This window comes from Sinocyclocheilus rhinocerous, unplaced genomic scaffold (genome assembly GCF_001515625.1).
Source record: "Sinocyclocheilus rhinocerous isolate Xijiao unplaced genomic scaffold, SAMN03320098_v1.1 scaffold1973, whole genome shotgun sequence".
Lineage (NCBI taxonomy): Eukaryota > Metazoa > Chordata > Actinopteri > Cypriniformes > Cyprinidae > Sinocyclocheilus > Sinocyclocheilus rhinocerous.
In genome coordinates this window covers 9,911-37,744 of record NW_015635062.1, presented here as the reverse complement: position 1 = coordinate 37,744, position 27,834 = coordinate 9,911, and the positions used below count along the sequence as shown (strand labels likewise).

The 27,834-nt window shown below is 36.5% G+C and overlaps 1 protein-coding gene and 1 pseudogene across 2 annotated transcripts in view; one reads left to right on the top strand and one right to left on the bottom strand.

Moving 5' to 3' along the window:
* Positions 1 to 13,837, top strand: part of crfb1 (cytokine receptor family member b1) — a 39,622-nt gene extending 25,785 nt beyond the window's left edge. For both annotated transcript variants that reach the window (XM_016560847.1, XM_016560846.1), the window contains 4 exons: positions 885 to 1,044; positions 6,919 to 7,043; positions 8,584 to 8,766; positions 13,067 to 13,837. In XM_016560847.1, coding sequence (XP_016416333.1) covers positions 885 to 1,044; positions 6,919 to 7,043; positions 8,584 to 8,766; positions 13,067 to 13,750 — 1,152 coding nt within the window. In that variant the 3' untranslated portion in view covers positions 13,751 to 13,837. The remainder of the gene's footprint in view (positions 1 to 884; positions 1,045 to 6,918; positions 7,044 to 8,583; positions 8,767 to 13,066) is intronic.
* A 3,163-nt stretch (positions 13,838 to 17,000) lies between these two features.
* LOC107746589 (uncharacterized) lies at positions 17,001 to 25,864 on the bottom strand (annotated as a pseudogene).
* Positions 25,865 to 27,834: the final 1,970 nt, after the last annotated feature.

Sequence of the window (27,834 nt, the reverse complement as noted above, 5' to 3'; positions counted from 1 at the left end):
ATAGCAATACTGAGACGCCAAATAATTTAAGACTTTATAAGTAATCAGCACTGTTTAATAGGGAGCCAGTTCAATGTTGACGGAACCAGGCTAATATGGAAGTTACACACCTCTTAATCACTGTGTTATTCCAGCATTTATTTATTTACAAATTAATTTAGTGTTTTACAGTTTTCATGAGATTTAACCATTTATTAGTTGCTTTAAGCTGGTTGAGATCACTTTATAAAGAAGAAATATTAATCTGGATTTGAAGATATTGCAAAATAATTAAATTTAATAATTTAATATTATTTAATACTCAATTTAATTTAATTACTGTTGATTATTGAATGCTTACACATTCCTTGATTGTTAAAATCTATATTCTTCCAGCTGAACGATAGCTAAGGTTTATCCAAAAAAGTTGCTAGGTTTGTCAGTATGAAATTCTATGGAAAAAAGCCGCTAAAAGGGTCTGAAAGTTGATAAATATAGTGCTAAAGTCGTGCTCGTGTGTGTGTGTGCGTGTGTGTGAGACGCGGGAGCTGATGGCAGGGGATGGTGGATATTTGTGGCGGTCAATGTGGATATTGTGGATGAGTTCTTCTGTGTCATCACGTTCTATTAGTTCTACAGCTTCAGTTTCTGAACTTTCACACTTAGTAACACATACAGCTGTTCCCTCACCACAGTGCAACAGTGAAAAGGGACCCCTTTCAAACAGTGTCGCGTTCCGAACGTTGTTTAAGCGACATACACCGGTATTGCGGTATTTAAAAAATTCATATCATAAAAATAAACACCGGTATTCGGTATGAACCGGTATACCGCCCAGCACTACTTGTAACATCACATCAGCTGAATTTCTAAAGTCTTTTACTGTTGTCTTGTTAATCATATAGGCCAACCAGATCTATACGTCAAGTAAACAGTATGTCCTGCAGAATCTTCAGCCTGGTAATCAGTACTGTGTTAAAGTACTTCCCCAAACCAATTCCAACCGCAACACTCAACCATCTGCTTGGCAGTGTGAATACACTAGTAAAGAGGAGCCAAGAGGAAGTAAGAAAAATACCTTTAACAATAGCTATATTCTATATAGCTATATTCTATATAACTATATTCTCCATATTTTTTTAATTGCCTCTGGAATTAATTCAGCAGAACTATTTAACATACAGTCATTTAAACATTTGCCATGTGTATAATGCCAGCCCCTTGGTGTGTGTGTCAGGTTTTTTATTTTTTTTATTTTTTCAGACTTTAAAATTCTTTTCATAAAAAAATCAACCCCTCAAGCATCATGAAAGTCAAAAATATCATATCCAAAATTAAATGGCTGTAGCTCCTAAAACCTCTTGTCTACAGGTATAATTCTGGTCCCTTTGAAAGCAAACACTTGAACTTTGCTTGTCAAAGAGTTAGGATTACTCGCAGTGGAGGAAGAGTTATTAAGCTCAAATAGACTGAAAATTGAAATTCTTGTATGAAACTCAAAGTCAATAAAACCAAGTCAACAAGCAACCAAGCCTAAACTAAAACATAGCCCTGTAGTAAGTACATATTGTTAATATGTAAGGAGTGTTAATAAGTAGGGAGTGACACCATTTTAAAAAAATAAAATAAAAATCTTTTCACTGTGATTTAGGAAGGACAGTACTGGGGCTGACTTTCAAATTAGATTTTTACTAGTTAGAACTTTAAAAAAAATGGAATATGCACAAAAATGAACCGAAACATATATAGCATACAGGGTGCTTGCCTCACTGACGTGAGAAATATGTCTATAAAAATATTGAAATGTCTGCTTTAAAACAAACCATTTGCCAGTTGCATCTTTGCAGCTGACACTCACACAGAGAACACTAGTTTAAAAATAAATAATTAAAATATCTCCTTACTATTTTTTTTCTCCCATGACACATTCATAGTCATTATTTTCAAGCTTCATGCCTGCACTTGAGCGCGGAATAGGCTAACCTAAATAGTAAAGGCTCATTATGGTATATATTTAAGTAATTAAATTAACAATTAATTCAATTAATTAAACAATTAATATAATAATCCTTTCTTAACTCTTCCAGCTGTGCTGAAGGCACACTCGCTGCTTCTGCTGCTGGCAAGGACATTAAACACCGCGATAGCTGGTCTTGACAGTCATGGTAGCGTGGTTTCGTGTTGTTTTCACCAGCTCAGCACGTCTTTTCCTTCACCTTAATTCATGGATGTCTAAAATATTAAAAATAATGAGAAGCCTAAAACTGCCCCAATGCCTGTGAGCTGTGACCTGAAAATTGGCCCGAAGCCTGTCCCTAGGGTTGAAAATAAGATGGGCCCCGTCAGGCTCGGGCTGAAATGCAGAGCTTTAAACTGAACATGAAAGAGAGCTAGAGGCTCACTTGTCCACAATTTACTATTGTGTAGTGAAGTGTCTCCATTGACTTCCTTTTTTTTATTTTTTATTCTTACTAGTAAAAGTCTAATTTGAGAGTCAGCCCCAGTACTTTCCTTCCTAAATCACAGTGAAAAGATGTAAATTCAAAGAAAATGGTGTGAAGTGACATGTGGCCAAGTATGGTGACCCATACTCGGAATTTGTGCTTTGCATTTAACCCAGCAGTGGGCAGCCATATTGCTGCGGTGCCCAGGGAGCAGTTGGGGGTTCTGTGCCTTGCTCAAGGGTCTCACCTCTGTCGTGGTATTGAAGGTGGAAGAGAGCGCTGGTTATTCACTCCCCCCACCTACAATCCCTGCTGGACCTGAGACTTGAACCCGCAACCTTCGGGTTACAGGTCTGACTCTCTAACCATTAGGCCATGACTGCCTAATGAGAAGGGAACATCGAACTGCATCCTCTAGCGGTCGCTATGGGGAATGCCTTCAGCGTGACTGGTGTCTGAAGCATACATCTAAACACGACAATAACATTGGCCGGCGACAGCCTATGACGTCATTACCGGCACGACCGAAGTATAAAAGGGCGCCGGAAGAACACGTCATCTGTTTCTTCATCTGAAGCTTGAATCCGAAGCATGGCGACGCTTCTAGAGGATGCAGTGTCTCGTTCCTCTCTCAGGGAACCATGGTTACATACATAACCTGAGACGTTCCCTTCCGAGGGAACATCGAACTGCATCCTCTAGAGGTTGACATGGGGAACGGTATGCCCACTCTGCCATGCTGAGGGGAGTGCATGCCAAGCACCAAGGCGAGCACTAAGTACAAACTCTACCAAAGCTATGGGAGTTGCCCCAAGGACGCCTTGACGGCTGTCAGTAACATTATCCCCTTCGGCCAAAGGCCTGAGCTGCATACCCCAATAACTTACCTATTAAGGGCTGGGCTTGGAACGCCTGAACCCAGGGCAGAGCTCGAAGGCTTGGAATCAGAAACAAAGAGATTCCTTTAAGGGGATACGGCCAAGCGTCTAGAACAGCGGTGGCGAACTCCGGTCCTGGAGAGCACCAGCCCTGCAGAGTACAGCTCCAACCCTAATTAAAACGCACCTGCCTGTAGCTTTCTAGTAACCCTTCAGACCTTGATTAGCTTGTTCAGGTGTGTTTGATTAGGGTTGAAGCAAAACTCTGCAGGGCTGCGGCTCTCCAGGACCGACGTTCGCCACCCCTGGTCTAGAACAATAAACTAGACCTTGGCCTGTCACCCAGGGGACTACCGCCAGCTCTGCATGAGCTTGCTCAAAGGAACTGACTCGACAGGTCCTTGGTAGCAAACACCCCGATCAGGAAGAGCCTGAGCCAACTCAGAGAAAGGATACGAGGCTGGCAGTGCGTAACCCATACCATACAGGATATTAGAAAGTGCACAGAAGCTCAGCGTGTGGATGACTTCAGCAGGGGAAGTACTCGTAGAGGTCCTAACCCTGTAACAAAGTCAGAGGTAAAAAGACAGGTCCAAGTAACGTCCGAAGAACACTTGGGTCCGAACTGTCAGTAGGTAGTTCTATGAGACATAGAAACTAACCAAAAACATCATAGGTCCAGCATGAGAGACTGCAATGGAATCGCAGGAGGCTCCTGCCTAACCTCAGTCAGGTGGAGGGATGGGCTCCTGGAGTGCAGTATAATGTGGTTATCTGATAAGGACATGATATAAATCATCTGTCCAACAACTGCAGACAGATATCCACATTATACAATTCCTTATATATATATACAGTACATATATATATATATATATATATACATAGATATAGATATAGATATATATACAGCAGGAAATTACTGATAGGGAAAAGATTTCCCGTCAGGTCCTTTCCATGTTCTGCCCATCAACCGTGAATCGCGGGCAATGGGCAGACAATTCTCACTGCAACGTGCAGCATGCATTCAGCTCCCGCTGGAGCTAAACGCGCTCCACTCGCGCTAGATTACATCGGAAATCAAGCGAGAATGGAAACCACTGCCGCGAATGCATCACTATTCCTGTGAGAGGCGAACACACTCATGCAAACGCTATCTACAAACTCGGGTAAATGGTGAAGTACTCGCCTCCCCTCTCAGTAGACCAGCAAATGCATTACGATGAGCACAAGCCATCTCCTCGTGAGTCGAGCATGTTCAATTCAAGCTTGTCCCTCACAAAGAAATAAGCAATGAATGCAGCGAGCGCATTCAACTCCCTCAAGAGCTGAACGCGCTTGCTTTTCACCACACACAACACGCCAGCCGTGTGAAACTGGGGGTATCAGAGCAAAGCTTCTGGCGATGGAACATGCATTCCTAGTCGTGCTTAGCTTACCGCTAACATAAACATATGGTCAATGAAGATGAAGAAGAAGATGACGTGTTCTTCCGGCGCCCTTTTATACTGTGATCACGCTGGTAATGACGTCATTAACTGTCGCCGGCCAATGTTATTGTCGGGTTTAGACGTATGCTTCAGACACCGGTCACGCTGAAGGCATTCCCCATAGTGACCGCTAGAGGACGCAGTTCGATGTTCCCTCGGAAGGGAACTATGTACAAAAAGTATTAACAAGGAATATGTTGAATAAAAATAGCAAAAATTTCAAACAAATATCATAAATTACAATTACAAGCACACTCTCAATTTCCATCACAATTTCTCTGGCACGGCCCTCAGAAGAGAATGAATGATGAGCAATTACAAAATTACACTAAATAGCAGAATGACAAAATGATACACGGTAATACGGAGTAGACAGAAAGTGGAGGAGAATCAGTCGCAGCCTCCAACAAATCATCCCTGGAGACACAAACACACACAAGATGCACATGCACAAACACAAAAAAATATACACAGCTACATAACAATAAATGGCTCAGTCATAACATTTAAATATCTAAAAAAATAACATATAGATGTTTGTATTTTCTTTTAAGTTATATTTACAAGCGTTTACTGCCTTTATTGGGACAGGACAGTAGAGAGCTGACTCTCCATTGGGTGGAGAGAGGGGGGTGGGATCGGCAAAGGACTTTGAGATAGGAATCAAACTATATTTCGGCGCACTAACCACGAGGCTATTGGCATCCACAAATGTTTGTATTTTAATTTTGAATAGATCTCTGTAATTAGAATTATGAATAGTAAAAATTTATTTTTGGCCGTTCAGAATTACCTTCTTATAATCAAATAAAAATGACAGATATCTCTGTAGAGTGTTCTCTGTATCTTTAACATACAGTTTTTGTTGTGAGATGTTACCTCACTATTCCACCAAGGCATTTGCACGTTCCCAAACATTTCTGGGGGGATACATGTTCACCTTGGTTTGCCACTGCAAGGACGATCAGCTGTCTTTCCTGACTCCCTCTTACGTTATGGATATAGCAGCATTTTATTGCTCTGGCCACATTTGTAGTCATTATGCTTCCTGCAGCAGGACTATGGCATGTTCACGCAGGTGATCAGGGACCCTGGGCATTTTTCTTTTGGTGTTTCAGAGTCAGTAGAAATGTCTCTTTACTGTCTTTTAAGTTATTGTAACTGTGACCTTAATTGCCTACCGCCTGTAAACCATAAGTGTCTTAAGGACGGTTCCACAGGTGTATGTGCAAGACTTATGATTTTTTGAACAAGTATGAAAAACATTGTTCAAACCCTTTCGACGATCTTATTTGGATTTTACAAAATTATCTCTAAATTACTACATCCTGAAAAGGAGACATTTCTTCTTTTTTCCTGACTTTAGTAATATATATATATATATTTAATTTCCTCAAGTGAAATTGAGTAGTCTTGATAAAATTACAGATATCATCAAATTCATTATTAATATATATATATATATATAATTTTTATTTTTTTTATTTTGTGCAAGTGAAATTGAGTAGTCTTGATAAAATTACAGATATCATCAAATTCATTATTACTTGTATAAGTGTAATTAAAAAGATTAATAATCCACTATTGTAATTCCACAACTTTCCAAAAGAGATACGGCACATACTATGATACCATGTACGGCAGAAGAGAAAATGATGTCAAAGTGAAAAACAGTACCTCAGCAGCAGTATTAGGAAAAATGTGAATTTGAAAAGAGAAAGGATGTATTATCAGAGTTTCATTAAAAATGCAAGTTGCAAAGCTTAATAATAAAAACAAATGACCATTTTTAGAAGTGAAAAGTCATACTGCCTTTATTGTGATCAAAAACGTGTTGATAACTTTAATGCAGTTAAAGTGTTCTACATATGGATATCTCTTGTCAAGCTCATGAATTGGATTTATAACACTATTAAGCATTCATGAGGCAAAACATCAGATGGGAAAAAATGATTGAGAGTGGAATTTAGAGCTGTATGTGATGCTGTATGGTTTTAGTGAGAAACTACTGAGGTCTAAATTTGAGTCCCACCCCAGTCAGTGTGCTCAGTGTTATCCAGGAAAAAAACAGTAGCTACTGCATGGATATAATGTTTTTGATTGTATTCTACGTTTCTCTTTCTGCAGTGCTCTATTTAATGAGTTGGTCACTGGGAGCGGCAGTGTCAGGTTTAGGTGTGCTGGTGCTTGCTTTAAGTCTGGTTTACACTGGATCTATATGTAAACCCAAGACCACTCTTCCTAAATCACTGGTAAGCCTTTTCTACATTCATATTCTGCATTTGCTATCATCAGTAATTTGTCATTCATTTTTTATTTACAACATTAGTTTTTCTTACCTTACCTTTTCTTACCTAGAACATTTAAGAAATTGTTACTGAGCATAGTAAGGTTGCCTGGCTAATAAATGTCAGTAAATTACAATAACAGTAAATTTATTCTGACACCTGTTTCACATTGCACCAAAAAGCAATGTGTATGCAAAGCTGCAGCATAGCTGTATTGTATTACATAGGCTTGTATTGTTGATTCTCCATTGGAAGAGTTTCTGCTACAGCCATAATTTACCCAAAAATGCTATCATCGTTTACTAACCCTTACCTTGTGTTGTTTGAATGATTAACTTAAACGAAACACCACTGTGTTAATCAGAGACTTAAATTACATTTGCAATTATGCTGATAGACTGGCAAAATTGAAATATTGTATATATTTCATAACTATATGTGACTCTGGACCACAATAACAGTCTTAAGTAGCACAGGTATATTTGTAGCAATAGACAAAAAAAACATTGTATGGGTCAAAATTATAGATTTTTATTTTATGCCAAAAATCATTAGGATATTAAGTAAAGATCATGTTCCATGAAGATAGTTTGTAAATTTCCTACCGTAAATATATCAAAACTAAATTTTTGATTAGTAATATGCATTGCTAATGAATTCATTTAGACAGCTTTAAAGGCGATTTTCTCAATATTTCGATTTTTTTGCACCCTCAGATTCCAGATGTTTAAATAGTTGTATCTCAGCCAAATCTTGTCCTATCCTAACAAACCATACACAAATGGAAAGCTTATTCATTCAGCTTTCAGATGATGTGTAAATCTAAATTTCGAAAAATTGACCCTCATGACTAGTTTTGTGGTCCAGGGTCACATATTATAGTACAAGAAAATGTTATAAATAAATAAAAAAAGTTAAAAAAATAAAAAAATAAATTATTAATTTTAATTAATAAAAGTTATATTTTAATAATATTTATAAATTTTGTTGGCTTTTTACCAAGTACCCATTCATGATCCACCTTCACAATTCTGCCAAATTGTTTGTGGTGGCAAATGGAATTTATTATAAATAATAAAATGAATCTTCTAAGGCCGAGAGCTATACTGTACTTCCAACCACACAACTTTGCACTGCTGCTTGTTTGTTTGTTGGAACTATGCTTTCGAGAAACAGTGAATTGTTGAACTGCGTTGGCAATGATTGTGAGCAAGTCCACTTTAAAGTCTCCTCTGGAGTCTGAAGTGTTGACACTGGAGATGTTTTGATATCCCCCAGCATTTGTGCACAATTTCAGTTAAAACATATTAGTGTCTGAAGTCTGATTACACTCTTTTTAACACAAACTGTTACAATATTATGTGAGCAAATGCAATGTACATAATGAAAACCATATATCCCTTCAAGTGCGTCCAAACCTTTTATTAGTAGAGTTGGAGCAAGAGTCATCATTTTGACTAAGTCTCATGTATCTCTCTGTATTGCTTTTTTTCCCCTCATTTAGGGTAACATCACTGAAGTGTACTATCTGATTCCTGAACAGACATTATCTGAGAGAGTATCACTGATTGAGTCACAGTTAATCAGTGTATCTAAAAATCATCCCACCAAAAACAACAACCCACTGAATGCAGAGGAAGATCCAGAAGGCAAGCAAATTGAAGACGAGGAAAACTATGTCAACAAGGTCTGTCTGATACCCATTTCAAAACAATTATATGGGTCATTCCACGAAATCGGTGCCTTTTCCACTTGGAAAAATTAGAAGATAAAATAAGTTTAATCAGCATTTTTTAAATATCCATGAAATGAAGACACCTTAAAATGACAAGAAATTGTATTGTGCCATCTTAGGCTATGTAATTTATTATTTTATGACAATTTTTCTACTCGATTAACCGGTGGGAAAATTTCCTCACCGTCACAACCCTAATCACAGATCAAAATTAACAATAAAAACTGGGGAGAATACATGAATTGTCTATACACCTCTAGGAACACTGTCATACCAAGCCACAAGATGTCACAGTTAGAAGCATTTATGCAGTTAAGGTATGGTGTCCATACACGATTAAAAGCATCTATTGTAGAATGAATAATACAGGTCAAGAGTTCCAGAGGAATAATCTCCCTAATGATTGAATGCCAGCCTTTGATGGAGGGAGGCTTATCACTGATCCATGACATCAGTAGATTCTTCCTGGCAGCAAGATCTTAGATCTTAATAGCTAAAAGACCTTTTCAGCAAAACTGCATACATTTTATTTGATTTGAATTGTTTAAAACAATTATTTGGCCTGTGGAAAAGAATGAGGTCAAGTATATTCTAAAATAAGCTTTCTGAGAACTAAACAGTTTTGTTTTTATGGATATTTTGATATATTCTAAAACATTCTGGATGATTTTGGCAATAAAAATGAATGTGGCACAAATGGCATTTAGTCCGTATCTCATATTTCCCTAACGTCTTGTACCTTTGACGGTGTTAAACATGGTGTCACTTGGATGGGAATATGCCTTTAAACCTTTTTTACATTTTAAAGACCTTAAAACATGTTTACATTTTACACAGACATTCGGAACCTTTTTCCTATCTAGGGCTATTTACATTTCTGGGTCATTCCATGAAATTGGTGCCTTTTCCACTTGGAAAAATTAAAAAATAAAATAAGTTTAATTAACATTTTTTTAAATATCCATGAAATGATGTCACCTTAAAATGACAAGAAATTGTATTGTGCCATCTTAGGCTATGTAATTTATTATTTTATGACAATTTTTCTACCTCATGTTTTGGTATTTTTGTCAACCCTGTTACCGACACAAGCGTTACTAGATACTATAGTTTAATTAGAACTGTGTGATAGTTTTCACATATATGAGCAGCATTTTAGTCCCTCTTTTCACTGGGATTTTCAAATTTTGTATTTTTAAAAAATATATTTTTATATGTGTCATTCAGACGACCAAAAACATCCTAATTTTCAGGATGACCACGTCAGTTAAGAAAAAATTATATTTTTACAAGAGAGATATTAAAATATATATTTAAAGTTACAATGGAAAAAGCTGGAAGTCTGTATCAAATGTAATTTTTTACAATTTTATGAAATTAATGACAGTAACAGGATTGACGTCATAGTCACAGGACTGACCAGAATAACAGGGATGCCAGGACACACATTCTTCAGCACACTGCACATATTTGTTTACATATAATATAGCATTATAAAAGTGAGAGCTTCTACAACATGCTTGTGTTTTAAGTGTAGGAATCCTGGTTGAGAGATGATATAACCTCCTAGAAATGATGTCACTTGAATGTACATTTTACAAGGGTTTTTTGATGAGGGTAACAGGGCTGACATGAAATCAGGGGACACCAATAAAATGAATTATATTTTATAGAAAAAAATGCATACTTATGCCAAAAACATTGCTTAACAATGAGACTATATTTCAAACAATATGCAAATGTGATTTTTATGTCATTTTGCCTTTCCTTTTGCAAATTAAAAAGTCCTGCTGAAAAAGAAAAATCATAGTAAGGGACAGGCCAAAAACTTATCAGCATAAATGCTATTTAAATTATTTAAAGTAATATTTAAATAATGTGTAATATTGATGAAAGAATGCATACTATTATGTTTTTAAATTGCTAAGATCTTGACTTTGTTGAACATTGCAAGACTGGGGTGAAGGTCTGCAGTCACCTTGCTGCTCTTGTTTGTAATTGAATTTACATGGATGCATTATTGACCATGAGTTTTGGAAAAAAATGAGTTTTATTGAGACTGACCATCCTATCCTGGGGCCTCATGTATAAACGTTGCGTACACACAAAATAGGCATAGAAATGTGCGTAAGCTGTTTTTCACGCGCGTATCTGGATTTATAAAAATAAACTTGGTGTAAATACTTGGTATATCCACCTTATGGATTCTCTTGACTGAACTTTTTCCTGGAGTGAGAAACGTAATGAAGTAAACAAGGATTTTAAACTCTGTGTTCTTTTCGATATACACATTTGCATTAAATATTCCACTCTCATTAATAGAGATAAGTACTGAAATTACATAAAGTCGTTACGCAGAAGTTAAACCAAAATTATATGAATTTAGACATATTTGTAGTTAATGCGCTTAATCACTTTTCCTGCCGCATGCAATGTTTTAATGACAGCGAGGAGTGCTATAATAATTCATATTTAAACTAAACTGCAGATCTCATGTTATGAGAATTTTTTTGCGAGAACAATGATCAATAATGCACACTTCGATATTATGGTGGAACACTGCTGGATTCGGCGGTCGACGGTCTTGTCCGGCTTGAATAATAGCTACTGCACAGAGATCTCCACAACATTATGACCACTGTACCACTGTATTTGAAGGATACAACCTGGGGGAAAAAAACGTGAGATTTGCGTGTTTTACTGATACATATATATATATATATATATTAGGGCTGTCAGTCAATTAAAATTTTTAATCTAATTAATTACAGGGTGCTAAAACTAAATTTGGCTGTGAAAATACCCCCAAAAGATAATTTAAAACTATTTTTGTGTTAAATGTTTAGGCTAACATAAACTATGGAACATAAAATTAGATGATTTGAGAAACATCTAAGTATTTTTTGTTCATGCAATGAAAGTCACTGGGAACCAAAACAGCTTAGTTACCAACAGTCTTCAAAATGTATGTTGTGCAAAAGAAAGTAAGTCATTAAGGTTTGAAACAACATGAGGGCGAGTAATACATAAAGTCGTTACGCAGAAGTTAAACCAAAATTATATGAATTTAGACATATTTGTAGTTAATGCGCTTAATCACTTTTCCTGCCGCATGCAATGTTTTAATGACAGCGAGGAGTGCTATAATAATTCATATTTAAACTAAACTGCAGATCTCATGTTATGAGTATAAATTAAATGATACTCTAAAGAAGAAACTAAAACTACCAGCAGGTGGCAGTAAATGTCTTTATTCATTCGATTCGATTCGTTCAAACGGCTGATTCATTCAGGAATCAAGTAAACGGCTCTCACTATGAATGGGCTTTGAACAAAAACACACAATATTGTGTTTAAAATATAACACAATGTAAACGTGTTTACTGAACTGTTGTATAAACTTAATCACTTTTCCTGCCGCATGCAATGTTTTAATGACAGCGAGGAGTGCTATAATAATTCATATTTAAACTAAACTGCAGATCTCATGTTATGAGAATTTTTTTGCGAGAACAATGATCAATAATGCACACTTCGATATTATGGTGGAACACTGCTGGATTCGGCGGTCGACGGTCTTGTCCGGCTTGAATAATAGCTACTGCACAGAGATCTCCACAACATTATGACCACTGTACCACTGTATTTGAAGGATACAACCTGGGGGAAAAAAACGTGAGATTTGCGTGTTTCCTTTTTTAAAATACTTTGTCAATGATGCGCCGAGTCAGACAAATTGTATTTACACTGTAATAAATATAGGCTTATCTGTTTCCACTAAAAATAGCTAAAAGATCTTAAATCTTAGATGTTTTTTTTATTTATATTTTTTTATATAACTTTCAACACAATACAAAACAGTAACATAGCCGCAGTCCTGCAGAGTTCAGCTCCAACCCTAATCAAACACACCTGAACAAGCTAATCAATGTCTTCAGGATTACTAAGGCTTTACTAAGGCTATAGGCAGGTGAGTTTTGTTTTCAGGGTTGGAGCTGATTTCTGCAGGACTCTCTAGGACTGAACTTGCCTACCCCTGGCCTAGAGTCAATGATTTGCACTCGTGTTCTTCGTGACAAAAACAGCACTGTGTGGTATTGCTCTTGCTGCTGGTGTGATATCGCTTATATATAAATAAGAGACAAAAATTCATAAAGGGGCATTTTTATATCTTATTTACCTGTGACATATTTATACCCCAATATCTTGAAACATGTTTTTATTGCAAATTCACCTGCTGTTGTTCTCACAGGCAGATACAGAGGATGAGGAAGAAGATGAAGGCAACTGCAACTACATGGATTGTGTAACTGACAGCAGTGGTTGGGAAACTAATAATAGTGAAGAGAAGGCTATAGTTTCAATTTCGACCCTCCATAACAGTTTAGGGATCTACCATACAAAAGAAGTAGCCATGGAACAAATCCATCATGATGAGTTTGATTGTAAAAAGCTATTTGTATTAGACATGTCTGAAGATAGAAGCAGCCATCCTGAAGTCAAAATGAAGTTACAATCGAAGGGGAATCAAGATGTTGCAGCGGATGTCTCAGGGAACATCAACTTGTTTTCAGTCACTTTGAGGGCTCTGGGACCAGAGGATGATTTGGATGAGGAGGAGGTCTGTAACCCTCTGCTACCCAAGTTAGTGGGAAGTGAGGTTCAAGAATTATCGACATCTCACATCAGTCTCCTGGAGAGACAGAAAAGAAACCCACAGCTTTGTGCACCCACACAGAAAGAAATGAAAACAGACGATCCAATGCAAGTGGAAAGCCAAGACCTCCTTTTTCTATGTTCTTCTGATTTGGACATGAGGACTGAGCATCATGACACAACATCAGGATATATGGTGACCCATACAGGAAACATGCATGAACAGAACAGGTCCTTGTCAGAGGAGACAGACTGTGATACAGACTATATGTCACGGTAAAGACAACAATATGTTGTCATGTCAACAATATTAAAGACATGTTGAACATGTTCACAATTAGGGCTGGACAATAATTCACTTGGTGAGCAGAAGATAATTCTTTAAAAAATATGAAAAATCTTACTGTTTAAAAACTTTTGACTGGTATGTTAGCCTATAGTTTGAAGTTAAATATATTAATTATTAATAAGTTGAGTCTTAGATGTTTATTTGACAGTGATTTCACATTTCTTGTTTGTATGAAGGTTAAATATAAATAAAAGGTGAACAAATTTTTTTGTGCTGTTTTTTTTTTTTTCTAAAAATTTAAATAGTTTTATAGGAAGAGGTTTCACAGACTTGACAAATTCATTTTTCACAAGTTTGTATGCACAGACATCTGTTGTAGGTGTTCTTGGCAGTTTTTATGAGGCTTTTTTTAATAGTGTTCATATCGATGTCGGAATTATATCGTATCGACCGAAATTAAGAAATATATCGTGATATAAATTTTGACCATATCGTCCAGCCCTATTCACAAGAAAAATGTTCATAATAAAAATGGTAAAATGTTGATATATGCATATATACACTGTATATGAGGAAAAAAAACTACTTGTGAAAAGTTTGGGAATTTTAAATGTTTTTAATCAAGTCTCTTCTGCTCACCAAGGCTGCATTTATGTGCTCAAAAATACAGTAAAACGGTAATATTGTGAAATGTTATGCTTTTATTCAGCAAATGTGCATTGAATTGATCAAACGTGACAGTAAAAGCTGTTACAAATTATTCTATTTCAAATAAATGCTGTTCTTTTTAACTTTCTATTCATCAAAGAATCCTGAAAAAAGTTTCCAAAAAATATTTAGTAGCAAAAACGGTTTTTAGCATTGATGATAAGAAGAATCATTATGAATAACTGAGAAACAATAATAATTGAGCAGCAAATCAACATATTAGAATGATTTCTGAAAGGATCATGTGACAATCGAAGTCCGGAGTAATGCTGAAAATTCAGCTTTGCATCACAGGAATAGATTACATTTTAAATCATAAATTACATTTTATAAATCCACATAGAAAATATTTATTTCAAATTGTTTCACAATATTACTGTTTTGTTTGTTTGCTTGTTTTTCCGTAATTACATTGTGTATTGTCACTCAGCCCAGTACTGGATCTGGATCTGGATCTGTGAAGCTTGACATAGTGTTGACTCGTTATGAACCTAAAGTTTGGAACTGTTAGAAAAAGAAGAGTTTCACATATTAAAAACGTTCCACATACTTTTCATGTCTTATATAATTCTAAATGTAACTGCAAGTGGCAATGAGTGTATGGAAAATGAAATTGCAAAATTTTGAATCAGCCTCTTGCAAAGATGACCTTTAAAAAAAAAAAAGAATGTTTTGAAATGATAATGAGCTTTTTTCCCCTTTTGTCTTGTCATGTCAGAAAATTTTATTAGCTTGAATCTGACAAAACAGTTTTTCTGAATTGATAGTTCTGCGTATTCAATGCTTCAGAAAACAGTTCCACATTACACTTAATTTAGTAAAAGTATTTGATTCCTGTATATTTATGATGGTATTTGAGTGTAAGAAACTTTAATTGTGATAACACTTACTGAGGAAAGGAACGAAAGAAACCGAAACCTTGACTAACGTTTTCAAATGTAGCCAACTACGCCACCTAGGGACTTCCACCCCAGGATCAGGATGTAATCGAACACACAATTGTACAGGTTCGGTCCACCCAGAGAGGACTGAGACAGTTCTGCCAGTTAAAACCCAATATTTTATACATAAAGAATTTTCACACAAAAATCATAACATTCACTGAAAAGGACATACAGTACATTTACCTTTTAAGGTGGGCGTATAGCAGTGACAGACGGGCGCGTATAATGGTGTCCTGTCGAGAAAGATGTTACCCCAGCTGACAGTTATCCAATTTCACCTGTGCAAGTGAACAGAACAGCATCGGCAGCTAATGAGGTGCATTAGAGTGACATCAACTGCCCTCTTCAACTTATTGGCTAGAGGAGGAGCTGTCAATCTATAGAACTAGTGAACCAATGGTGACGCTTAAACCCGCCCTGATTTACATGAAACTAACCGAGACACTCCATATGTGGTGCTTTATTGGAAGAATTTGGTTGATCATATTGATTCGGAAAAACGTTTGGACTCTGCCTTTGAAATAGAAATCTTAGAAATCTCATTCAAATTATTACACAGATTTTACCCAGCTAAAGTGTTTTTGAAAAGGTTTAAATCAGACATAGATACAAGCTGCTCTTTTTGTGGTGCCCCTAATGAAACTGACATTTATCTTCTGGGATTGTCCTAACACAACTATTTTGGATTGAATTTTCCAATGGATGTGTCACAACAAGTCTTGTGGACTGCTTTCTCAGATATAGAATCAGACAGGGTGATCCTAGAATCATGCCATTCACATTTTGAAGATGTGGAAAAAGAAGAGTTGTTTGAGGTCATGGATCATCATAACTGTCGAAGAGTCCCAACAGCAGATCTTATCAAGCAGCTCTTGGAGGAGATGGCACATCAGAAGCTGATTCAAGAACCTGCGTTTGTGATAAAGCAGTGGCATTATGTGCTTGCACCTATGAGAACTGAGCTCCAGGACATTGCAGCTGCCTATGATGAACTCCAACAGACATCAAGAAAGGTCATGAAATCAATAGCTTACTCTGCTACGATGAATGTACAACTAAAACACACTGACAGGTATCTAAGTACATTTCTTAGAGAATCAGATTAACAACACCTCTTCCTTCGGGTTTGCACCGGGTCAGATTTGTTCCTGGTAAAGGACATCACTGTTAGCTTCACACAATTGAAAGGCTTACAGAGACGAACCATTGCACACACATGTGACTGTAAGCTGGAGCTGCCTGTGAATTATGATAACTACCCAGAGTTTCGCCATGAAATTAACAAAACGATAGAGAGCAACAAATGGGTCATGGATGTAGCCTAGTACACTTAGACTTACTATTTGGGAAGGAACTGAAGTTAAGCTTAAACAACATAATTCATGTCAAAGCAAGCTGTGTTTTATATGTTCACAATTCCAAAGTTCCTGTTTTTTTTGTTTTTTTTAGGTTTTTTTTTCAAATACAATTTTGGAATATGTTATTTTGGGACAATTAAACCATTCCCTTGTTAAAACATATCCTGTTTGTCTTCACTACTGACCCATAGAATACGAATCTCAAATGTTAAGTCTTCAGCAACACATTTTTCAGTTATGAGGTTCCAACTCACTGTTAATTAGCTCCCTACGTGTTATGTACAAGTCCACTGCTGCAAATACATTGTTTGTAAGGTTCAAATCATGCTCCGACATAAGATCAACACGTGCTAAAAATGTCTTCCTCACATGGAAAGTCCTTGAAAACACACTCTTCTAAACAGAATTGAACCTTCTCCAGATGCACTGGATGCTGGTGGTCTGTGGCTCCATATAGATGAGACACTGCGTACATGATGGATGGTCGGCCTTGTGGTGACCATGAGTTGTGGACGGGCCGTATTCTGTGATTGTTCCAAGCTAAGACAATCTCATCAAGCTCTTCCTGTAAGGAAACATGTTTGAAACAGAGTTAGTAGATGTCTGGAAAGCTTTGTGTGTAGCAGGAGAATCACACAGAGCACGAATCATGGAACCAGGTAATCAAATCACAGAAAATGTGCAACGAAGAGAATTTTAAGATATTTTACATTATTTCCTCAAATTTACAAATATATCAAAACTTCATTTTTGATTAGTAGATTAGTAGAACTTCATTTGGACAACTTTAAAGGCGATTTTCTCAATATTTCGATTTTTTTGCACCCTCAGATTCCAGATTTTCAAATAGTTGTATCTCGGCCAAATATTGTCATGTCCTAACAAGCCATACATCAATGGAGAGTTTATTTATTTATTTATATATTTATTATTTATAAATCTCAATTTCAAAAAATTTACCCTTATGAATGGTTTTGTGCTCCAAGGTCACAAATATGATTTATAACATTAAAAATACACTAATTGAGCTAGGACGTTAATAATAGGTGTGCCAAGTTACAATTCCATGTTAGACTATAGGTGACATCTGGTGGACACTTGGGGAAGTGACAGACAAAATTTAGTGACATTTACAGTTTTTTTCAACCGCTTACACACATTTTTAAAACTTTGCCTCTTTTTTTTTTTTTTTTTACTTTACACACAAATCCAAGAATTGCACACACAAAATGCCTCACATCTCTTGCAAAATGAAGCACTGCATTCAAAATATCACAAACACATCTCAAAAGCAAACATTTGCAAACACCTTTGCCATAATATTAATTCCTGTTAGATTTTTGTGTGTTACATAGAGAATTGGGTGTTGTGTTTTGCAAAAAGTGTTTTATGAAATTGAAAACTGAGTCAAAGGCAGAGAATTAGTGGTTAGTAGTTCTGCTGTTTGAGTGTCAAGTTTCAGAAATTGTGTGAAGTAAAGATTTTGTGTGTAAGCAGTTGAAAAAAACTGTAATCTGTAATCATCTTGCACAACGCTTGTTAGCAATTGAAAAAAAAAAAACCTGTAAAAATAAAATAACATAGGCTTACTGTCAGTCCATTGATTGTGTTTTACACTACAGTTTCTTTTGAAGCCTCTCTACATTTTTGTTTTGTTGGGTTTAGTAAATGCATGTATTTTGTTTATTTTGCTGCAGAAAGAGACAGAATTGCTGCAGTAAAGGCTTTATTTGCAACATTAGAAAAACAACAAAGAAAATATGCAATATAGCTGTCATTTATTATGTGAAAATGCAAAAGATACAAAAACAAAAAAAGTCATCTAATATGTGTTTGGCCACATGTTCTCATCCATATTACACCTGATATCTTCTCTGGCAAGGCATCTTGGGAAGAATCTTTTGGTATGCCTTATCCTTCCTGGTATTGTTCAGCTGTGATGTCTTGGCATGCAGCATCCATTGCACCCTGGAGGGACATTTGGCCCTGTGGACGATGGTCACAAACCTTCCATCTCCAGGCTCAGAAAAACTCCTCAATGGGGTTGAGGAAAGGGGAGTAAGGGGCCAGGAAAAGAGACATCATTCTCGAATGGGTGTCAAACCAGTCTCTGACTGCAAGGGAATGGTGGAATGCCACATTGTTCCATGTGATCACATATATTGGCAAGTGGTCTCCCACCTGTCCCCTTTCTCTGGCACCAGTCTTTGGTACAGATCTTTTAAAATCTCACATTTATGCAGGAGTGCACTTTTCCACACAAGATCAGCCCAAAGAGGTCCTCTTTTACTGTAGAGATGTGGAGGAAAACCCCCCACTGTTTTTCCCAAAATAACCACAAGATAAATTCAAGATAATTTCTTATTGCAACTATGGGCTACGTTGACAAGCGTGATGTAAAATGATCTAATTAAAAAAAAAGTGTTTTAAAGCTTGTTATTTTTTATTTTTTTCCTTCATTCAAACGCGCCTTACTCTGAAGGGTTCTCGGTATAGGCAAGACATCGGGTATGTTAAGGGGTGGGTAATGTTGGGACTTTCATATTCTCGGTCCAATTATTTCACACAATGGTATATGCAGTAGCTGGGTATGTACCTGCGCTATGCTAATGCAATCTGAGAAGGGGAGACAATTTACTGTGGTCACTTGGAATGTTAAAGGACTGAATCAACCAGTCAAAAGGGGTAAGGTGCTGGCACATTTAAAATCACTATCAAGTGATCTAATTTTTCTTCAAGAAACGCACCTAAATAAAAATATATTAAGCTAAGGTGTAGGTGGATTGGTCAAATGTACCATGCTACATGCGCAGTTAGGTCAAGGGGAGTGGCCATTCTCTTCAGAAAAGGCACACCGTTTATTCATAAGTCAATTATTGCGGATAAAGAGGGCAGGTACTTAATAATAGTTGGAGAACTGTACTCCCTACCCATAACATTGGTAAATATTTATGGACCTAATACGGACTCGCCCTCATTTTATAAACATGTTTTTGCTCAGATCCCTGATATTTTGCATACTAATTTACTTGTTGGGGGTGATCTAAATTTAGTTTTGGATCCATATTTAGATTGTTCATCTTCTCGCAGAGCTCCTCCTTCAAATTCGAGTATTTTTCTGAAAGAATATTGTAATAACTCTAATCTGTTTGATATGTGGAGAATTTTTAATCCACAGGGCCAATATCACTTTTGCCATGTGACCAAAAAATCCTGGCTAAGGCTTTATCTATTAGACTTAGTTCTGTAATGGACAAACTTATTCATCCCGATCAGACAGGTTTTTTTTTTATATAATTTACTTTCAAAACACACACATAGATGATCTGGTCATTGTTTCTCTTGATGCAGAGAAAGCTTTTGACCAGTTAGAATGGTCTTATCTTTTCGCAGCCCTAAGAAAATTTGAAATTGGCAATAATTTTGAAAAGTGGATAAGAATTCTCTATCATAAGCCATGTGCAAGGATTCTTACTAATAGAATTCTTTCTCCTCCTTTCTGTCTATATAGAGGTTCTAGACAGGGCTGCTCACTATCCCCTCTACTCTTCGCCCTGGCCCTTGAGCCCCTTGCACAGTCTATTCGCTCTAAGCCCAACATACATGGATATAGAAAATTTGCTTAAAGAATACAGTAAGCAAAATATCATTATAAGCTGATGATATCCTGTTATATATCACTAAACCTCAGTCTACAATTTCAATAATCTTAGAAACGGTCTGTCATTACAGTACATTTTCAAGTTACAGGGTCAACTGGTCTAAGAGTGAATTAATGCCTATAAAGGTCAGAGATATTTCCGCTCTCCAAACCTTCCCATTTAAAATAACGCAATATAAACTTACATATTTAGGAATTGAGGTCACAAAAGATTTTCAGTCATTATTTAAAGCTAATTTCCCCCCCTCTAGTGACTAAACTGCAAAATAATATTCAGTTCTTGAGATCCCTGCCTATTTCTTTAATAGGTTAATATTATTAAAATGATCTTTCTCCCACAAATTCTTTATCTTTTTAAAAACATCCCAATATTTTACCAAATATTTTTTTAAACTAGATTCCATTATTATACCCTTTTTGTGGGATTACAAAGCCCATAGAATAAATAAAGCACACCTTTGTAAATCTAAAGCTGTTGGTGGAATGGCACTTCCAAATTTTGCCCTTTACTACTATGCTTGTGCTCTTCAGACCATCATAATGTGGCTAGACCATACTGTAGCACACTCAACTTGGATCCAAATGGAAAGAGAGCTACGTAGACCATATGATATTGGTGCAGTCATACTGTCTCCTATAAAGATAGACAAGTCAGTATATAACCATAACTGTATAATTCATAGTACACTTCGTATTTGGAAGCAGATCCAGTCAAAAATTGCAATAAAGCCATTGTCTTTCCTTTTACCAATCAGTGGGAACCCTTCATTTATCCCTTCTACTATGGATGCTGCTTTTACAAAATGGAGGGACTTAGGTCTTCAGACTATTGGAAATCTATTCATAGATGGCACTTTTGCCTCCTTTAGACCAATATGGTTTGCATGCAAGTAACTTTTTTAGATATTTGCAGATTAGGGATTACGTAAGAAAGCACATACCCTGTCTTAATGAGGCTACTCCTGCTAGTTTGGATGATCTCTTGGGGCTTGGAGGTGGGGTCAGTCATCTGATATCTTTACTGTACAACTCATTGTTGTCAAAGAACTTACCTTCTACAGAGAGTTTAAAATTGCAGTGGGAGCAAGAATTGGGGGAGGAGATATGTTCAGAATCCTGGGCTGATGCACTAGAGAATATTCATACATGCTCTGTCGACTCTAGGCATTGCCTTATTCAATTTAAGATTATCCATCGAATCCATTATACTAAAACAAAATTACATAGACCTTTTCCAGATGTCTCCCCATATTGTGACAAATATCAGACTGGGGGGCATTTTACCCCACCCATGCCCCCTTGGTACAAATTTAATTTTTGTTAAAAATCTAATAACATGAAAACTCTGGACATTTTTCATACTTGTTTTATAATTTATGTCAGTGTCACTAAAACTGATAATTTTCGGAACACGTTTAACATTTGTTTTACAAAAAATTACACAGTCCTTAAGGGGGGCGTTTTCCGCCACTCTACCCTATATCATATGGTCATGCGATTGAAAGAACCTCAACACCTGAGTGTGTTTCCTAGATGGGAATCAGCTGTAATTTATATATTTGTATAACTTCAATCAGCTGTTTCTCATTAGAAATGGAATAAAATACAGGGGACATATCTGTTTCAATTCACAATATGAACAGCTGTTCACTTTGACTTTAGCCTAAAAGTTAGTTTTAGAACATGATGTTATCTGTTCTGACATACAGTGTGAAAGCATTTGAAAATTTGGCAGTAATATGACATTGTTTTGTTCTTGGTTGAGCTTGTGTGTGAAAGACGTTCATGTTTTTTAAATTTGTGTTAACTGTATGCATTTTGTGTCAAAGCAACAAGAAATGTGTTAATTGTATAGTCTACACAGACGGATGTTGTGCTAACTGTGTTAAGAGTTTAGGAAAATTGTTAAAAGTATTGAAAAAATTGTCATAGATATCGTAAAAAAATACTGAAAAAAAAGGAAGGCAAAATCCCCATCAACAGCATGTCTAGTATAATGAAGTATGTGCAATACTGGAGTCCCAGCTGCTCCAGGAGGCCTTCCTGTGTGGAGTTTGTATGTTCTCTCCATGTTGATGTTGGTGTCCTCTGGGCTTCTCCCACAATCCAGAGACATACAGGATAGGTGAACTGGAGACTGTAAGTGAGTGTGAATATGAATGTGTGCATGTTTGTCATCCCTGTGATGGAGTGGCCATCTGTCCAGAGGGTTTTCCTGCCTATGGCCCAGGAAAGGCTCCAGCCTCCTCATGACCCTACACAGGACAAGTGCTTTGAAAAATGTATGGAATAGATGGGTGGGTGGATGTTCAGCACTGTGAGGGTTCTAGTCCTCCCTCTCTCTGACACTCTTTTTCCCCCCACCAATGTGTCTTCCTTGATCCACGTTTTCCAAACAAAATCATTCCGAAGACATCCATTTATCAAAAGATAACCAAAAAAAAAAAGAAAGGAAGAAGACGACTAAAAATAGGACATCTGGATTGGCTTCCAGCTGAAATTGCAGTTAGTTGTGTTTGGAATAATTATTATTCAATTTCATAATAAATATTCTGCTAAGATTTTATATTTCAGTATAATTCCTGCAGAAATGGACAGATTTGATTTGAATGTGCTTTTATCAGTTTTGAAAACAGTTAGCATTTGAAAAATGTTGAAAATGTATAGTGTTTTGCAGATTTTAGAGTATGAATGACAAAAGTGTTTGTGGATTTTGAAAAATGTGGTCATTGCATGCATTTTGTCTGAAAGCAATGAAAAATGATTCACAATGGTCCGCATAGACTTCTGTATCGCTGAATGTGTGAACAGTTTTGAAAAACGACTAAAAATAGGACATCTGGATTGGCTTCCAGCTGAAATTGCAGTTAGTTGTGTTTGGAATAATTATTATTCAATTTCATAATAAATATTCTGCTAAGATTTTATATTTCAGTATAATTCCTGCAGAAATGGACAGATTTGATTTGAATGTGCTTTTATCAGTTTTGAAAACAGTTAGCATTTGAAAAATGTTGAAAATGTATAGTGTTTTGCAGATTTTAGAGTATGAATGACAAAAGTGTTTGTGGATTTTGAAAAATGTGGTCATTGCATGCATTTTGTCTGAAAGCAATGAAAAATGATTCACAATGGTCCGCATAGACTTCTGTATCGCTGAATGTGTGAACAGTTTTGAAAATGTGGCTTCAGTATTGAACAATGCTTGTTAGCAATTGAAAAAAAATTTAATCTCACCTATTTTAATTTATAATAACTACAGTTAATTTTGCCCTTAAACACCAGGTCTATGCTACAGTTAAATAAATCTAATAAAATGTATTGAAAATTATCAGGTTTGTGTGTGTGTGTACTTGTTTATGTTACATTGTGGGGACCAAAGGACAAGGGGACAAGGACAGTAAAACCTGACATTTTTGATATTGTGGGGACCGGCCTGCAAACAAAATATTATTTGGTCAGTATAAAAGTAATAGAAGTCTATGGAAAGTCCCCACAATTCACAGAAACAAACGTGTGTGTGTGTGTGTGTTGTGAAGCCCTGTGTGGACAAAATCTTAGAGTCTTACTCCATTCAGATTAAATTAAATAATGTTTTTTAGCTCTTGCCAGCTTTTCTCGTGTTAATCAGCTAATTTTTTTCAGTTCTCATAATTCATGGAACAAAATTGGTAAATTACTGTTGGTTTAAACCACCTACGGTATTCCTTTTTTCAGTTAACATATTATCCACAAAAAGGCAGTAGCGGCAAACACACATCCAAAAATCCAGTAGACAAAAACATATGGTGCCTAGATCCAAAATATACAAAGATGAAAGAGATCCGCACTCCTCCAAATGCAGCTAAAAAGCTTATTCCATTTATTTTTCAGGGGTCACAAAAATATGTAGAATGAAGTGCAAAAGTGCAAGTGCAGAACGTTTTCGGGTATTAACCCTTCCTCAGTGCCATGTGCTACCAAGCAACACCTGCGCTCATTAAAACATGTATTACCGTAATACCCCATCACGAAAATTTTTTAAACAAATACACATATATAGCTCAAATCTATAACAAAATACAGTAAATACATTCATAAGTCATCCCAAATTCATATACAACTATATCAACAAATATATATAAAGAAAATATACATATACACCAAATAATAATCTCATGACTCCAACAATAATTCTTAACCACAGTTTTTATGTATACAATCAATAAACATCAGTTAACATATTAAGAACACTTTTGTAACTTTTAATGCCTGCCAAATAATTTTGAATACAGTATCCCAACATAAATTTAGACATTATTAAGCCTACTGAATCCATATAAAATTGGTGAATTCAAAGTCCTCTATAGGTATGGATTAAAAGACGTTAATGCATAGGCAACAAAGGCAGTTGAGATAAATGACAGCTCACCTGGATTTTGTTAAGGAAACAGAACTGGACCAAGTATTTGTCCAAAAAAAGTGTCTGCGAAGTGCCCATCCTCTCTCAGCTTATCAAGGAGGTCTATCCAAAATTGGACACATTCACTTCGCAGAGTGAGCCACCATCTTTCGATGCACTGGTTTCCAGAGCTTGGGCCAAAAGTAACATGGTCTGTTTCATGCTCGATCCTCAGAAAAAGTAAAAAATCTTTACATCTCAGCCAAATGAAAATTTTCGTTTCTTAAGTCTAGCCTTACTCTAGCACAGGGGTAGGCAAGTTCGGTCCTAGAGAGTCGCAGTCCTGCAGAGTTCAGCTCCAACCCTGAAAACAAAATTCACCTGCCTATAGCCTTTGTAATCCTGAAGACATTGATTAGCTTGTTCAGGTGTGTTTGATTAGGGTTGGAGCTGAACTCTGCAGGACTGTGGCTCTCTAGGACCGAACTTGGCTACCCCTGCTCTAGCAGGACACCCCCCGCTTTAATTGCTGCGTCCATGACGTATCCAGCAACAAGTCTTGGATCATTGTTGGTCTTGTATGCATCAAGCCATATTATGCTCCTGGAAAATCCATCTATACATCCGCTTACTCCGATTCCAAATGGCTTCAGCTTGTCATAGCCATCTGCGTGCCACACAAAGTTAGGACCACGGCTATGATACACTCCGCCTCAGTCGATATCATGACCTCAAATTAACCCCTTTACCATCTAAAAGCCGGAGCAGAACTCGCACTGTTTCCATATCAGTTACAATACAATTCAACCAACATTTTTGGTGCATCCATTTTTGGTGCATGCATTGGCTAGAGGTTTGAAGTTGCTGTTCAATGAAAGCTGCCACCTCAGCCACATCCGTTTTGTTCTTTCTGCACCAAAACTGGTTCTTGCTTAAAATCCGTTCAAGAGTGCGTTTGCTCAAAGCTATTCCATGTCATTCCGCTAATAAGGCAAGAATTTCATCATTAGTAAAAACACAATTAAAATACTCCTTAATGTGTTCACAATTCATTGGACCACCTGTGTTGTGTCAGCAATTCATAATTTTAACTTTTAAAGTCATAATTTAGACTTTATTAGTCATAATTTAGACTTTTTAAGTAATAATTTTGACTTTTCATCTCGTAATTAACACTTAGGTGTCAGAATTTTGACAGTAAGTAATAATTTAAAATTTATTTCGTAATTATGACTTTTAAAGTCATAATTTCGATTTAGTCATAATTTCAACTTTTTATCTCTTGACTCTTTAGTATGTCATAATTTTTTTTCTTACGTGATGGAAATGGGCTTCCATAGTTTTTTTTATATTTGCTCAGAAGCATTAAAACAGCATTAGTGCTTATAGAAGCGCTAAACTAAGCAGACTCTGCATTGAAGCTCTAACATGACTTGCTGTGTCTAGAACTTCTAACACAGTGAAATGGCTAATTCTGCATTGCAAATAAGATTTCATTTCATAAGTTAAAAATATCCTTCATGTGGGAAAGCTTTGCTCTTAACATTGCATAAACCAACATTGTCTTAGTGGGAAAGAAGCTTTGCAACATATGTGGGCCTGCTTTCTCTTCATTTGCTCAGAAGCACTAACACAGATTAGTGCTCATGTAAGCGCTAAACTAAGCAGGCTGTGCATTTAAGGTCTAACATGACTTGCTGTGTCTAGAACTTGTAACACACTAAAAAAAAGGCTTTCTGCATTGCAAATAAGATTTCATTTCATAAGTTATTAATATCTTTCATTGTGGGCAAGCTTTAATCTTAATATTGCAAAAAACAACTTTCTATTAGTGGGAAAGAACCTTTGCAGCATATATGGGATTGCTTTCTCTTCATTTGCTCAGAAGCACTAACAAAGCATTAGTGCTCATAGAAGCGCTAAACTAAGCAGGCTCTGCATTGAAACTCTAACCTGACTTGCTGTGTCTAGAACTTCTAACACATTGAAAAGGGTCATTCTGCATCGGAAATAAGAATTAATTTCATAATTTTAAAACTTCCTTCATGTGGGCAAGCTTAAATATTAATATTGCATAAACCAGCTTTCTCTCACTGGGATAGATGTGAGTAAGCTTTGCTCTTAACATTGCATAAACCAACTTTCTCTCACTGGGAAAGAAACTTTGCAGAATATGTGGGATTTCTTTCTCTTCATTTGCTCAGGCGCTCTAACACAGCATTAAAGCTCATTGAAGTCCTAAACTAAGCAGGCTGTACGTTGAAGCTCTAACATGACTTGCTTTGGCTAGAAATTCTAACACAGTGAAAAGACTCTACCTGCATTGCAAATAATATTTCATTTCATAAGTTTAAAACGTCCTACATGTGGGCAAGCTTTGCTCTTAACATTGCTTAAACCAACTTTCTCTCACTGGGAAAGAAGCTTTGCAGCATATGTGGGCTTGCTTTCTCTTCATTTGCTCAGAAGCACTAACACAGTATTAGTGCTCACAGAAGCGCTAAAGAAAGCAGGCTGTGCATTGAAGCTCTAACATGACTTGCTGTGTCTAGAACTTCTAACACAGTGAAAAGACTCGTTCTCCATTGCAAATAATGTTTCATTTCATAAGTTTAAAACATCCTGCATATGGTCAAGCTTTGCTCTTAACATTGCATTTACCAACTTTCTCTCACTGGGAAAGAAGCTTAGCTGCATATGTGGGCTTTCTTAGCTATAGCACAGTATTAGATTTTGACTCATTGAAGCCCTAAACTAAGCAGGCCGTGCAATGAAGCCCTAACATGACTTGCTGTGTCTAGAAATTCTAACACAGTGAAAAGACTCTTTCTGCATTGCAAATAATATTTCATTTCATAAGTTTAAAGCATCCTTTATGTGGTCAAGTTTTGCCCTTAACATTGCATAAAAAAACTTTCTCTCACTGGGAAAGAAGTTTTGCAGCATATGTGGGCTTGCTTTCTCTTCATTTGCTCAGAAGCTCTAACACAGCATTAGTGCTCATAGAAGCGCTAAATTAAGCA